Source organism: Setaria viridis, chromosome 8 (assembly GCF_005286985.2).
Source record: "Setaria viridis chromosome 8, Setaria_viridis_v4.0, whole genome shotgun sequence".
Lineage (NCBI taxonomy): Eukaryota > Viridiplantae > Streptophyta > Magnoliopsida > Poales > Poaceae > Setaria > Setaria viridis.
The window spans coordinates 26405332-26421790 of NC_048270.2; the positions used below are offsets into that span (position 1 = coordinate 26405332).

At 40.4% G+C, this 16459-nt stretch overlaps 1 protein-coding gene across 1 annotated transcript; it reads left to right on the forward strand.

The window, feature by feature from the left end:
• The first annotated feature begins 10455 nt into the window (after positions 1-10455).
• Positions 10456-14022, forward strand: LOC117833795 (serine carboxypeptidase-like 45). Its single transcript, XM_034713395.1, has 9 exons — positions 10456-10918; positions 11120-11221; positions 11406-11501; positions 11832-11924; positions 12061-12140; positions 12243-12652; positions 12768-12860; positions 13344-13461; positions 13540-14022. The coding sequence occupies exons 1-9, from the start codon at positions 10648-10650 to the stop codon at positions 13693-13695; spliced, it is 1419 nt and encodes a 472-aa protein (XP_034569286.1). The 5' UTR covers positions 10456-10647; the 3' UTR covers positions 13696-14022.
• Positions 14023-16459: the final 2437 nt, after the last annotated feature.

Sequence of the window (16459 nt, forward strand, 5' to 3'; positions counted from 1 at the left end):
AGGGACTCGGATTAAGATTAACTCGAAAGATTTGGGGTCGGTCGTCACAGTATCGGGTGGTAGCTACACCCGGTACTAAAGAGGTGCGTCGCGCACGAAATGAAAATGCAGCCCTTTAGTACCGGGAGTCGCTGCCACCCGGTACTAAAGGGGTTGCAGCCTACTATTTCAGTTCCTGCTAGGATAAATATTTTATTTCCTTTCTTTTAAAATTACTATAATATTTATTTATTGCATAGTAAATCAAATAACGTTCATAAAATTTCAAAAAGAAGTTTGTTATCTTGATGTTGATTAGATCTAGACAATAAAAATATTAGATGCAGTTAAATATCAAATAGTAAAATTAGTAATATTAAGTTAGTCATAGGTTATAAATTATCATAATACTTGTGTTAAATTAAAAATTAGAAAAAATAAATATTTTAACCATGCAAAAATCTAGAAAAAGGGTGCATGTAGTGTTATTAACCTGTTTACCATGACTTAGTCATGTACTTGTTCAATTGTATCTAAATTTGTTGTTTAATATTTAATGGTGCTAAAAAATGAAAATAATTAATATTTTAACCATGCAAAAATTAGTTCTTGTTTAATAACTCCGTAGAACATTATTACATTACTTTATCACTTGATCACAAAACTTTATCACTTGACCACAATACATTACATATCATTACAATGCATTATTACATTAATTTGTCACTTGACCACAAAACACAGCATAATGATTCTAATACATTATGCATCATCATCTAATGGAACATTAATAACCTTCCTCTTGACTAACGTCCCTTGGTTGTAATCGCGGTGTAAGTATGGAGCGTCCTCTTTGGCTAACACGATGCTTGGATCAACCTCGACTGAAAATGGAGGAAGATCATCGAACTGATCATAATCTTCTGAAATGTCAGTTTTGTCATTTTTCTTTTCCCTGGTAGAACTATGTGGTGCTTTGGTAAGTCATCTGACTTATTAACACCCTTCTATTTTGGTTTGCTTGACGTGTCCTTCACATAGAAAACTTGAGTCACATCATTGGCTAGGATGAATGGTTTGTCTTTGTATCCAATCTTGTTAAGGTCCACTATTGTCATCATATAGTTGTCTGTCGTTATGCCTCCTCCAGTAAGTTATTTTCATTGGCACCGAAATAAAGGGATTTTCAAAGGTCCATAGTCGAGTTCCCATATCTCCTAAATGGCACCATAGTATCTGTCATTTTTTCCATTGTTGTCTATTGCATCTATACGGACACCACTATTTTGGTTTGTGATCTTTTGGTCTTGGGCTGTCATGTAAAATGTGTACCCATTTATCTCGTATCCTTAGAATGTTGATACTGAGATATAGATGGACCCCTAGCCAACCATGCTAGTTGCTCTTCAATCGTGTCATCACCCATCAGTCGTTATCACAACCAAGAGGCGAAAGTGTCAATGTGATGACGTGTGATCCATGCCTCAGTCTTCCCCTAGTTTGAGGACTGTACAATGGTCTTGTGCTCCTCCAAGTATGGAGCCACTAGGGATGATTGTTGCGGGACTCTGAAGTGTGCTTTACGAAATGTACTCTCATCAATGTCCATCCGAGCTTTCCTCCCTAATGTTTCCTTTCCCTTGAGTCTCCCCTCATGGCGTGACACAGGGACTCCAATTGAACTCAGGTCGTCAATAAAGTCAACAAAAAACTTAATGACCTCCTTTGTTCCATATCCCTTTGCGATGTTTCCTTCTGGACGGGCACGATTACGAACATACTTCTTCGAAACTGCCATAAACCTCTCGAAAGGGAACATATTGTGTAGAAATATAGAATCGAGAATAAAAATCTCTTCAACAAGGTGGACTAGAAGGTGGGTCATGATATTAAAGAAGGAAGGTGAAAGACTATCTCAAAGCTAACAAGGCATTGCACCACGTCATTCTGCAGTTTTAGTAGATTGTTTGGATGGATTGCCTTCTGAGAAATCATGTTGAGGAATGCACATAACTTCACGATTGTCATTCTCACATTCTCTGGTAGAATACCCCTCAGTGCAAAGCAGTTGTGTCATCAGGACATAGCAGTCATGGGCCTTTAGATTTATGAATTTCTTCTCTTTAATATTTATTATTCCCTGTATATTCGAGGAGTAGCCCAATGGGACCTTGATACTATTCAAGCACTCAAACATGCTTTCCTTCCCTTCTTTGCTGAAAGTGTAATGGGCAGGATGCAAGTAATGTCCATCATCTCTCTTTTTCAAATGTAGGCTATCTCGTTGTTTCATACGTTTTAGGTCCTGATGTGCTCCAATTGTATCCTTTGCCTTTCTAGCCAAGCACATTCACCCAAAGATTTTTCATCAAGTGCATCATATCGATTGCATTACGAACCTCAAGGAATTCCTAATAAGGTAGCTCCCAAAATATAGAATTCTTCTTCCACATGGGTGCATGTCTGTCCTCGTTGTTCGGAACAGGTTGGCTACCAGAGCCCTTGCCAAAGACTACCCTCACATTCTTTATCATAGAAAATACACGTTTACCATTACAGTGAACGGGCTTGGTATATTTTTCTTCCTCCCCTTCAAAATGCGTTCCTTTCTTTCTTAATTTGTGCTTAGCAAGAACAAATTGATGATGGCCTGTATACATAATCTTCCTACAGTGTTTCGAATACATGCTGCAAGTATCATCTAAATAGTGCGGGCAGCCTCGATATCCCTTGTTTGTCTATCCGGACAAATTACCAAGCGCCGGTCAATCATTGATGGTTACGAACACTCGTAGATTAAAAGTCTTCTTTTTATCATCATCCCACACACATACACCTTTTTCCTTCCATAACAATAAAATTTCATCAACCAACGGCCTTAGATAAACATCAATGTCGTTGCCAGGTTGTTTTGGGCTTTGGATAATTACCGACATCATAATAAACTTCCGCTTCATGCACATCTAGGGCAGAAGGTTGAAGATACATAAGGTCACAAGCCAAGTGCTATGACCACTATTGAACTCACCGACTTAAACCAAACCATATGTTTTTTGCATCCTTTTCAAACTTGGGATCACCTTACCTTCACAGGAGCTTTCTTCTTGCTGTCCTGTCCCTCAACATCACCGGGATCACCTTGCTTGATCTTATAACGCAGCACTTCGCACACAGGACAAGCCTCCAATTTCTCGTATTCCTCGCCGCGATAGAGGATACAGTCATTAGGACATGCATGTATCTTTTGTACCTCCAAACTAAGAGGGCAAACAATCTTTTTCGCTTTGTACGTTGAGGATGGCAATTCATTCCCCTCGGGAAGCATGTTCTGTATAATTTTCATTAACTCATCAAAATCTTCGTCAGAAACTCCCTTTTTTTGGCTTCCATTGTAGCATTTTCAGTGTGGTACCCAACTTTTTGTGCCTCTATTTGCATGCTGGGTATAACAATTTCTTATGATTATCTAACATACGCTCAAACTTTTTTGACTCCTTCACATTCTCGCAATCTTCCTTTGCATCTCACAACACCTGACCTAGATCATCGGTAGGACCTTCTTCTGCAACGATCTGTTCTTCAACCTTGCCCATTGCAAGTATCTGCAAAGGCACCTCCTTGAGTCCAGTCAGGAATGTAGTTACCATCTTCATCATCATCATCATCTTCCATCATAACTCCTCTTTCCCCGTGCTAGGTCCAAACGAAATAGTTAGGCATGAATCCCGAACTGTATATGTGGGCGTGAATAGTCTTTCTGGATGAATAATCCTTCTCATTTTTGTAAATTCGGCATGGACAACAAATGAAACCAGACGGCGGCTTGTTGGACTCTGCCGATCGAGAAAACCACGCAAGCCATTAATGTACTCCATGGAGTGTTTGTTCGCACTGTACATCCATTGCTGATCCATCTATAAAGTATTACCGAACCAAAGATATTTTGATCATCCATAGAATTATACATGAAACATAACAAACATGATACAAATACCATTAAAGTCAAATATTACTGAAAGTTTAGATAGAAATACACAAATTTAAATTTCAAACCCAAACAACATGACACTATGACAAACTCAAATGTTGCTGAAAGTTTAGATAGAAATACACAAATTTAAATTTTAGACCCAAACAACATGTACACTACGACAAACCATCCACTGAGTACTCTCTAGAAGGACTTTAAGCATCCTTGGACGGCAAAGACGAAGGTTTCGCTGACCCAGCCTCATCCTGTAGTTTATTTGTGCCTCCTGTGATGGTAGTACTCAGTGGACCTGAAATAACCGGGACTGGTGGTGGAGCATAACGACCACTAAAAGGAGGTTCCTGACCCGCCGCAACAGTATCTTCATGACATCTTTCCAAATAACTAAGCATTGCTCTCTCCCACGTGCTCATTTTCTTCAGCTTATCATGAGGGCCGACTATGGTTTTTCCCTTGCCGCGAGAGGAACGACGATCGCCCCCACCATCACCACTACCTCCAGCAGCAGTAGCCATATCTATGTACCACAATTTATTTAGCTCATATTTGCAAATGACTAAACTATGAACAAATTATATTTTTTCTCCATAATTTATTTAGCTCAAACATAACATATAAATGAAAAGTTTCTCCATTGTAGCTTATTCTAAAAATGACTAATTACATACCTCTATTTCATTTATTATCTCTATGTACCATAATTTATCTCACTCATATTTGCAAATGACTATAATATGAGCAATTATATTGTTCCCCATAATTTATTTAGCTCATATTTGTAAAGGACTAAACTATGAAATTATTCCTTTAACCTCATATCAATTTCTTTTACTAATACGAAACATAGCATCCAAAAAATTGTAGCTTTTTCTAAAAATCATAAATATGAGCTCTAAATAACACATGCATAGAAATGAAAATTTGCTCCATTGTACATTATTCTAAAAATCACAAATTACTCTAGCTCTAAAGCATAAAACTTAGTATACTAACCATGTATCAAGGGAGGATGAAGTTTCTAACATTTAGAACACTTGAATGAGTGAAATCCCTACGAAATGGTCAAAAATCCGGCATTACCTCCCCTATTTCGCCATGAATGGATGAAGCCCGAGCTGAAGGAAATGGCTCCGGTAGGAGGAAGAAGATGCCTGATTTATAGGAGGGAAGTTAGTATTGGTTGGGGGCTCCAACCAGTACTAAAGACCCTCAGGCACATTAGTACCGGGTGGAGGCTCTAGCCGGTACTAATGGGTGACCTTTAGTACCGGTTGGAGTCAGGGTCTTTAGTATCGGGTGGAGGCTCTACCTAGTACTAATAGGTGACCTTTAGTACCGGTTGGAACCAGGGCCTTTAGTACCGGGTGGAGGCTCCACCCGGTACTAATGGGTGACATTTTGTACCGGTTGGAGCCCCCAACCAGTACTAAAGGGGATCACGGGGGGCTCTTGGGGAACTAGCTGTTAGACCCGGTACTAATGCTCACATTAGTATTGGGTCAAAAATCAACCGGTACTAAGTCTCGGAACAAATGCCGAGTTTCCAGTAGTGATGTATATATCTTTGAGTAAATTGTATCTACTATGCAACAACCTGTATCACTTTTATGCAACAAGATACAAATCATGCACACAGGTGCACAAACTTGTTAAATGGTTAATGGTGCATGTATGGTCATATGTATGGCACTGAGTAAATTTTGACACCATGGCAATCTATATGTGGATAGCTTAAATCACGTATTAATTTTGAGGGATGAAGGGTCAAAATGCAACATTGATGTTCCTAAATCCTTCCTAGCGCTTCTAGACCCTTGCTCTACTATTTCTGCGACACCGTGGATTTTCGGATTGGTGTCGTGGTGTTAAAGAGGTGTCGCGAGTCACAGCGCAGATAGAGAATGTGCAACTGTGCAAGGTTCCTACTGTGTGGTGATGTACGGGCCATCCATCCCAAGCTAGACATTGCTGTTTTTAAGAGTTTCTCAAGGCCATATCAATGTTAGGCGAATGTCAATGTCAAAAATATTGTAAACAAATATGCAAGAAATTAACTAATAAAGCAAATAAAAATATTATAATCTATAATTGATCTGGAGTAACCCATCTAAATAATGATAATCTAAAAGTGAATGAGGTCCAAAACAAACGTGGCCTAACAAATGTGACCGTTTGACAAGTCCATGTATACATTTGCATTGCAACTTATTGAACAAAGTGATACAATCATACATACAAATAGTTGTATGGTACGTAGGTGCAACTTATTTTTGTATCTGCTTTTTAATCTACTTTTGCTTGATGATACTCTCAGTCTTAGCAAATAATCTAGAGGGAACAATTCTAACTACAGTTTTTTTTTCTGGCTAGGAAGTTATTGTTAGAAAATTAGGCAATTGCAGGACTAAATTGCGAAAGTAAATTATGATAAAAATGGAAACTAGCATGCTATATTGCTATTCTCGAACATGCTAGATATCATGAACAATGTAATTATGGACTCGATAAACATGATTGATTTAACTTAAAACAAGGATAAATCATGAACGTAAACGGGTGACCTAGATTAATTGGCATCATCATATTGCACGAGCATAATCTAATTGCATGAGCATAGTCTAAACATGTATACAGTGGGCCACATGAATATATCTTTTCTTTAATAAAAGGCAGGAGCATTATCATATCATTTAAAAAGAATGTGCCTTATGTATTAAGGGAATGAGACCAAACCTATATATACTCACGCTAACACCAATCCCAGCGGGCGAATGATTTGCTCCCTATGTTCCTAATGTGTGGAGTTCGACACTATGAACTTTGAGCATAATCATATATATAGATGTGCTTAGATTTATGACGTTAATGTTATATTAACATTTTCATCAAAATCTTGAAAATTATAGTAACATAATGTATTTTTTAAATAATAGATGGTAATTGGAGACTATGCCCATGCCCAAAACAAATAAAAAAAGAATGGATCGGGTAGGTAGGGAATCCATCCTAAATAGAAAGGGCCCTAGTGCCATTTCATATAATAGGATCAGTAATAAATCATTTCATTAGCAATATATATCAACGAAAGTACTTAGCAGACTGCAAAGTAGGGCTGCTTGTATATTCTCTTATGCGTGCATGCTTCCAGTTCCAGAAGGCAAGTGATCTCCTCCAACTTTACTCCAAAAGGTAGCAGCATGAGCTCACTTCTCACCTATATTACCCAGCAATATAAAAAACCTCTGCAGCCTCAGGCTTTCAGTACAGTTTACCTGAGAGAGCATGTGGGCCGTACGGTCACACATGCTTAGATTATAGATTATTTGGTGCCATCTTTTTAGACACTGATGTCCCTTGTGTTTGCGTGATTAGTTTTTGTCCTAAAGCTGGGGCAGCTTGTATTAGCTCAATAATTGCACGGGGTTGCCTGTTTATCCTTTTTATAAGACAGCAGGCAAACTTGTCCCTCTTGCTTTAGTGTGTTACTTGCAGGGGTTCCCTAACGCTTGTGGTCACAGTACTTGTGTTTGCTACTACTTGTACTTTTATAGTTGGATAGATTGCTGTTCATTTCTTGTTATTTGAGAGAGAGAGAGAGAGAGAGAGAGAGAGAGAGAGAGAGAGAGATGCATTGCATTTTTTTAAGTGCACATTGTGCAACAATTGGCTGTTTCTGTGACCACCGATTTACCGGACAACTCTCAAAACGGCGCCGTACCTTTGTTTTCCTTGCAAAAATAAAATCCCTTGCCCTCTCAAATAAACAAAATATAACTCCACTCTTAAAAGGACAAGGGAATTTACAACTAATTTTCCATCCCCAATCTTTCAAATTTCAGAAAAGATGATGTTTGTGTGGAATGTACAACCCATGTACCCTTCTATAGTTCAGCAAAGATCATGCGTGAATGTACAATCTCTTATGGTTGGGTGGACAAGGCTGATTGTGGAAAGGAAGCTGGAATCTTGGAATATCTTGGTGTTTGCATTTGTAATAATAATGCTTTTCCCCTGAAAATTGGGTAGACAGAGGATTGGGTTTAGTGCTAAAAGCCACCTCTCTTCAACAATCAATCAGTCAGTCAGTCCAGTCTCACACAGATGAGAGAGAAGGAGAGATGCTCAATAGACAAGACACTGCTGGCAAAAAAACAAAGGCAGTGGGGGTTAATATTCCAGACAGCAGCCTCATGCTTCCCTGAATGTCGCTTCAAGGATAAAACAAGACGCTTACGTCCATGGGCAAACCGTAATTAACGGACGACCACATGCGAGTCGAGAGTCCAGACTCTAGACCAGCACCGGGTAAGGTATCACCTGTATATTTCCTCCTGTTCAAAATACATGTTTTAGGATTCCTGTCCATCGATTTTTTTTTCTAACTTTGACCATCAAGGTCATATAAAAAAAATAGGTTTCACAATTTAAGACATTACTAGCTTAACAATAAATAGTAATTTCAGAATATTTGATTATCTTTCTCTGACATGCTGTATTCTTATTAAACTATATGTCAAAGCTTCGCCTTGTAGATCATGTTGGTGTCCCGAACAACATGTATTTTGAATAAGAGGGAGTACGTGTATGTGCAGCATTTTCGAAATGGGCTTTGCTCCGAGCAACTGAATTTCACATGATTTGTAGAAATTGGATCGAGCAAATATATAACACCCTAAAAATTTTAAATAAACATTCCATATATAAAACTCATCATGCATGTGTCATGCATGTTATTTTTACTACAATGATGGTGCGTATACGTGCTTGACATCCTTTCCTCCTTATTGATTTTCCTTAAAATTTTTACTACAGAAGGTGTATGCCATTTTTTTATTTTTCTGTTTGCCATTTTGGCATTTGGTAGTTGGTACTTTAGTCTAACTAGCTTAAATTGGTTCTTTCTAAAAAAGTACCATATTAGTATTTCTATCCCATTTTTAGCCGCCCATTATTCCATTCTCCAAAATAGTAGGTTACATATAGGTCGCATTGGTGATTTTATTTTTATTCTAAGCCATTTTCTATTTATGGGTCCATGAACTTGTATCTAGAACTAGGTCCTCGAACTGTTGAACCAAAGGTAGCTGAACACTTTCCGTGTTGAAGGGCGTGCCCTGACGTGGGCAAAAAGCAGAACACGGTTGCTTCAATCCACAATTTTGGCCAATCTTTCGGTGGCACCTAATTAAATACTAAAAATGTGTTTGGAGACTTGCAGGCAAGTGTTGCGACAAATTACAAGTAATTAACCAAACACCTGCATTGGAAGCAGGCTAGAGATCATAATATCCAAATGCATTTCCGTCCTTTATCGAAAATCAATAAATAGTCTACTATTTTCTCCGGTTATAAGTCAAACACTTCAAACCTTTACCATGCACATAGAAAAATATATTAATATTTACAGTACAAATAAATGCAGGATCAAAATATATCTCACGCTGGGTTTAACAAAACTACTTTGATGTTATAGATGCCAGTGTATTTTTCTGTAAGATTAGTCAAAGTAGGAATGTTGATTCAGGATAAAACTAAAATGGCATATATTTTGGAAGGAAGGAGCAGCTAAATATATTCCAATTTCTTTTGTGAATATACGAGAATAATTTATATTCAGAAAGAAATAGGAGGAAACAATTAGTTACCTTGACTTGTGGGGACCAGTGCCCACCATTCTGCACAAGGTAGCAGTATAAACAATAGCGTGACTGTGGAAGTCGTAGCTAAAAAGCCTACTTTCTGTAGTGCAGCAAAGGCTTTTGCCCCCTCGGGTCCATCTTGTCCATCTCTCTCTCTCTCTCTCTCTCTCTCTCGTCATGTGACCCACTAAACCATTCATTTCAGACTTGTTTTTCCGCTAAACCAATGTTGTCACTGCTGGATCAACGTGCACACAGATGGTCAGTGATTTCTACTGGCAAAAAATAAAGAATTCGTGAAAGGCAATGTTCATCAGGTGTGAAAAAAGGCCGGTGCATACTGCTACCATTCAAAACATTTGCTTGAATTTTGTACCTTCTGCACTTACTTTCTTATGTTTCTACCTACTATTTTGTCAGTGCCTTGCTTGGTCAAATTATGCACATGAAATTCCACCATCTTTCAGCCAATGCACCGACGATTACACACAAGAAATTTTGCTAATGGATCACGCGTAATCTAATCAGAAATGCTAAACCTGAACTTTCCATGAACTAGTGCCACCCGGCAGTTTCAGTTTCAAAAGAATATGTTAACCTGAAGTACAAATGTACAAGCTGAACTCTGAAGAACATCCTAATCCTATTTCCTGAATCTTGGCACTCACGAGTGTATGCAGAAACAAATCGGCTTTCGAAAACAGTTAACAACCATCAATCCAACCGTAATCCAGATACCATGTGTATTTGTTTATATATTTAACAAAGGCTGACAAACACACCAACAGTCCTAACAAAACGTACCTTTTATGCCCTTGCCCCCTGCTATATATCCCAGTGCTCCAGCCAAGGAGAGGCCTCAACTCCCTGCCCTGCATCTGCCACCTCCACTCTCTCCCTCCTCATCCTCCCAAATCATTCGTCTTTTGAACATATTTTTGTGCTCTCAAGGCAAAAGAGCTCACTTGACTCTTGCCAGCTCCAGTCACACGCACTCTCTCTCTAGCTCTCTCTTTCACTCCGTTGGAGGTTGGAGCCATGGCGATGCCAACTCCAGCGAGCTGCTCCGGCAGGCCATTGGCGCTGGTGCTCGTGCTCGCCGCGGCGGCGCTGTGCTGCCGCCTGGGTTCCTGCGACGGAGCTGCCGCCGACAGGATCAGGCGGCTCCCCGGCCAGCCGGAGGTGAGCTTCGGCCAGTACTCCGGCTACGTCGGCGTCGACGACGTCGGCAAGAGGGCGCTCTTCTACTACTTCGTCGAGGCCGAGGTCGACCCTGCATCAAAGCCTCTCGTCCTCTGGCTCAATGGAGGTGAGTTCTGACTGCAACCTGGATGTAGAGCTTGATCTTGCATTTTTGGGGGAATTGGAAGTTGGATATGCCGTTCTTGTTTTGAAAATTTGCGTTTGTTTTTCCATGCTCTTGTTCATGGAATCCTTGGTCCTAAAATTTTGTCATGTACCTGTCCATCCTTACTCTTTTTGAGATTCCTTTGGATCAATGCTTGTGTAGGGCCCGGGTGTTCTTCACTGGGTGTAGGGGCCTTCTCGGAGAACGGCCCCTTCAGGCCGAGTGGGCAGGTGCTGGTTAAGAACGAGTACAGCTGGAACAAAGGTGTGTCTGTGTCACTGTGTGTTGTGTGCGAGGCAATGAGTGCATCCTCACTAGCTTTTTTTACTGCAACTTTTCATGCTGCTAATTCCAATTCTTGGCTGCCCCAAGAAAGTTGCTCTGTTTTGCTTGTGGTGGTGTAATGCTGTTTGGTGTTCTTGTTGGGATTTCTTTTTGTTTTTTGCAGAGGCCAATGTGATTTACCTGGAGACGCCGGCTGGTGTAGGCTACTCCTACTCTGCTGATGCTGCCTACTACCAGGGTGTGGATGACAAGATGACAGGTGCTGAACATTCTGTTCTTGATTAATTTCACTGTTCGTGTATGTCAGATTGCATCCTTGTGCATTCATGTTCTTGTTGTGAACAAAGCTCTGCATTAACAGTTCTGATTTTCCCAAGGACCCAGTTTGTATTCTGTTTGTCTGAACAAAGCATCACAAAAGCAATAATTTTTGTGCTGAAGAACAATGTGCTAGTAACAAAAGTGACATGTAGGAAGAAGGCATGCTCTGTTTTCTTGTTCGGTCTGGTTGCAGTGCATGTGACTGGGAGTGATGATGAGCTCTTCTAACTTTTTCCCCCTCTCCCCTGCACGTCTGGACCAATTGAAGCCACGGACAACATGGTGTTCCTGCAAAGGTGGCTCCAAAAGTTCCCACAGTACAAGGGCAGGGACCTCTACATCGCCGGAGAAAGCTACGCAGGTATATACATTCCGTGGTCATACAGTAAAACATCCAGCTTCTTTTCCTCACCACCTTTTTCTTCTGCAAATGCAAATTTCTCCTTGTTGTTTTGATCCAAATTTGGTCTCCTTTTTCTTTGGATTTGCAAAATCAGGGCACTACATCCCACAGCTCGCCGAGGTCATGGTGGAGTTCAACAAGAAGGACAAGATCTTCAACCTCAAAGGCATCGCTGTAAGATTACTGATTTTGAAACTTCATCTTGAAACTGCAAGTCTTTCAGTCAAATCTCTAACCAAATTGCGTCTTATTCTGAATGACACCAAATTTGATCAGCTTGGGAACCCTGTTCTTGAGTTCACGACGGACTTCAACTCCCGGGCGGAGTACTTCTGGTCGCACGGCCTCATCTCCGACGGCACCTACCGGGTGTTCACGTCGGTGTGCAACTACTCCCGGTACGTGGCCGAGTACTACGGCGGCGCGCTGTCGCCGCTGTGCGCCCGGGTGATGAACCAGGTGACCCGCGAGACGAGCCGTTTCGTCGACAAGTACGACGTCACCCTCGACGTCTGCCTCTCCTCGGTGCTCTCCCAGTCCAAGGTCCTGACGCCGCACCAGCAGGCCGGCAACCGCATCGACGTCTGCGTCGAGGACGAGACCGTCAGGTACCTCAACCGCCGTGACGTCCAGGCGGCGATGCACGCAAGGCTCGTCGGCGTCGACAAGTGGGCCGTCTGCAGCAGGTAGGTGATGGTTGTGTTCATATTCAGCAGTCACAAATGCAGCTGTGCTGCAGGACATTTCTGTCGATTTACTGTCTGATGAATACTAATTCCTGTTTCGGTTTGGTTTTTACAGTGTTCTCGAGTACGAGCTGCTCAACCTGCAGATACCCACCATCAACATTGTCGGATCGCTCGTCAAGTCCGGCATCCGGGTGCTAGTTTACAGGTATCAAAAGATTAAGATTATCCAGTGTTCTTTGTTTGTTTCTTATTTTTGAACTCTTTTCTTTTCGTACCAATCATGAAGTACAATAGTCTTGGGACACAAGGATTTGGAGTGCAAGGACCTAAATCTTTTGTACTCTTGTACATTTGACAATGTACCAAAATATGCATCAGCTGGGGCCTCTGAATATTGACGAAACATAAAGCTCAAGAATCTCTAACACCAACACTGCTGGACTAGTACTTGATATGTATCGCTTTACATGTCAAAATAAACTGAAAAGGCGTGGAAAAAGCTAGTCTATGACTTAGTACTAATCTACATAAACTTTTCCTGTTTTTTAGAACACTGTACTTTGACATGGTATAAATTTGTACCTGAACCTTTTCTGTTGGAGGGTCCTCTGAACTTTGGCCTTAGGAAACATAAAGCTCAACGCATGTTCTAACATGCAGCATTGTTTCCTCAAAAAAAATTTCGCAGCGGCGATCAGGACTCGGTGATCCCTCTAACAGGGAGCCGGACGCTGGTGCAGAACTTGGCGCACGACATGGGCCTCAAGACGACTACACCATACCGGGTTTGGTTCGAGGGTCAGCAGGTGAGAATACAATCTGATCACACATCCAACTGCAAACTGGAATTTCGTTACTGATTGTGTTATGGTCTTCTTCTGCAGGTTGGGGGATGGACTCAGGTGTATGGTGGCGGCACGCTGTCCTTCGCCACCATCAGGGGGGCATCCCATGAGGCACCATTCTCGCAGCCTGAGCGGTCGCTCGTGCTCGTCAGATCATTCCTGCAGGGCCAGCCTCTGCCTGAAACTTTCTCATGATGAATTGAATGAGATGTTTCTTCTTTCTTGTGCTTCAGCAAGGGGTTTTGTAGTGCAACTGTAAGAATGTGTTTGATGTATTCACCTCCTGCTAGTAGCGGTTTGAAGCCGCGATAATCGCGGTGGTTCTTCAGGTTTTGGTCCCTGTTCCTTCCGTATCCTCGGCTCAGGCGCTCAGCAATTGTCTAAAGAAGTTGAAAGAATTGTCACTCCCGGATTCGGCGTGTGTTCTTATTTGTAAATTTACAGCTAGTGCTCATGTAGCGTGAAAAAAAACCAAAGAAAGGAAGAACTCGTAGCAATGTGACAGTACTACATTCTGAAATACCTGAATAATTCATATGGTTGCACGCGGTTTGTGCAGCCAGAAAGGTGAAGGAACACATTCATTTTTCGGCATTGCCACAGAGTTTCAGAAGTCAAGGAGATGGCAATGATGCCGATGAAAGCTGTGGCGCCATTAGAACGGCCGAGATGGGCGCCGGCAAATGTAACCGGAAGCAACAACACCTGGAAGGAAGGGGTGGTGGCACCATGAGAGCCCCCATCGATTCTCATGCTTTCGTTCAGGCATCCGATTCGTCGTCGCGGTCGAGTGCGATCCAGTACTCCATGATCAGCTAAAGACGGTGCTGGACCTTGGCCATCATCCATGGAAGCTTCAAGTGAAGAGAGCATGTGATGGGCTGATTGTAGTGGCCGACGCTGCTTTCTAGACTGTCTGTAAATCGATTGCATTGTCAATGATGGTCATAAGGTTGTTCAAGAGAATGAAGCAGACACGGCGGCGTGGCGATCTGGCAGTTAAGCGATGACGTGGAAGCATTTCAGCGGATGAGATCGATGTCACAAGGAGCAGCAATGATCAATGGACATGGATGAGTCAGCTGCGCGAGTAGAGGGGGGTGTCCAAGGACGCCATGAAAGTGCTTCTTCTCCTCTCCTTTCCTAGTGACTTTTCATGTTCTGAATGGTTGCCCATGCTCATCAAAGGGATGTTTGGTGTTTGCCGCCAACAAGCCATGAGCCCATGCCAAAAGCCGGCCATGACCAAGTGGGCATATAGGCATTCCAAATTGTAAGAGAAGAATGTTTGAATTGTAGCCATGCCAAAACCTGATAATTTCTGGTGGTGATGTGTGAGAGGCTTCATTTTTGGATTTTTATGTTTATCAATTTCGTACCAACGCGTGGATACTAATAAGCTTTTGTTTCGAGATTCATGATCGTTGTAAATGATGTAAGCATCGGATGATGCCAAGACCGAAACTATTCTATTTGTAAGAAAATCTGTCAAATTATAGGTATTGCTTTTTTTGTCGATATATAATCAAGTGAGATTTTCACCATCAGAGACACATCCATACCGGTTATTGGACAACAAAATCGACACAGATGCTCGCGGTATCCGTGCCAGGTGCGCAACCCATCACAAATCTTACTATTACTAATTGGAGGCTCCTTTTAAAGCCTCTAGGTGAAGGCACCTAGGATTACTAGGTGGACACTCTAGAAAAAGAGAGAAATCCTAGAAATTCTCCCAAAAAAGCAAAACATCCGACCATCGATCATAGATTCAAATTATCATAGCCATTGGATCTATTATATTTTCTAAAAAATTACCCACCTATGTCATTATGAAAATAGCCTAAAGTAACCCCCTAAATTTATATATAAATTACCCACCTCTGCCATTATATAAAATAAATTAAAGTAACCCCCTAATATTCATCAAAATTACCCACTTATGCCATTATAAACAATATTTAAAATAACCCCCTAATTTGCAACTGAATTGCCTACCACTATTACTTAAAAAACTTAAAGTAGCCCCTTAAATTTGCATCTATATTACCCGCACATGCCATTATTAAAAATAACATGAGATAATTCTACGTTTGAATCAAATAACCTTAATTAAAAATATACAATAATATATGATTCTAAATCGTCTATATCTTGCACTATTGATATACGATATAATAATTAAGGTCTATACGCATGATGTGTGTCACCATTTATAAGATATAAAGTGATAAGAATATAGATTTCTATGTTAAAATTGTATCTCAAACTTAAGGTTCATTAAACAAATTCAAGCGCATATCTGCGATGCAAAGTGAAAACTTAGATTATAAATGTGGATGAAAATATTATAGAGTAATTACTAACTAAAATCTATCACAATTGGATGAAGATATTAAATATATATCTACATAAGCATTGTCTGTTCAAATATTTAACAAACGAGAGCTAGCTTATGATAATAGTTTTTTAGCAATGTAGTCTTATTTTTTTTTCCATTGGAGGCTCCGCATTAGTTCCCATGAGACAAGCCAAAAAAAGGAGACAAATTCTCATAAAAATTAAAAACGTCAAACACCAATCCTGTAAACTCTAATAATCAAAGCCATTGATCTATTATATTTTCTAAAAAGTTACCCACCACTATTATTGGGAAAATATTCAAAAATGAGCTCTAAACCTATATTTCAATTACCGAGCTTAGCTATTATAAAAAATAATCTAAAGTAACCCCATAACCTTCATCCAATTTAGTAATACACATCATTATAAAGCATAACTTAAAATATCATTCTAAAATTTTATCTATGTTATCCACGTATGTCGTTATTAAAAATAACCTAAAGTAAACACCTAAATCTTAATCTAATTATCTTCACGTGCATCATACAGAAATGTCAAAAAGTAAATTAATATATGATTTTAAATTACCTATTTATGTCATTGTTAATATAAAAAT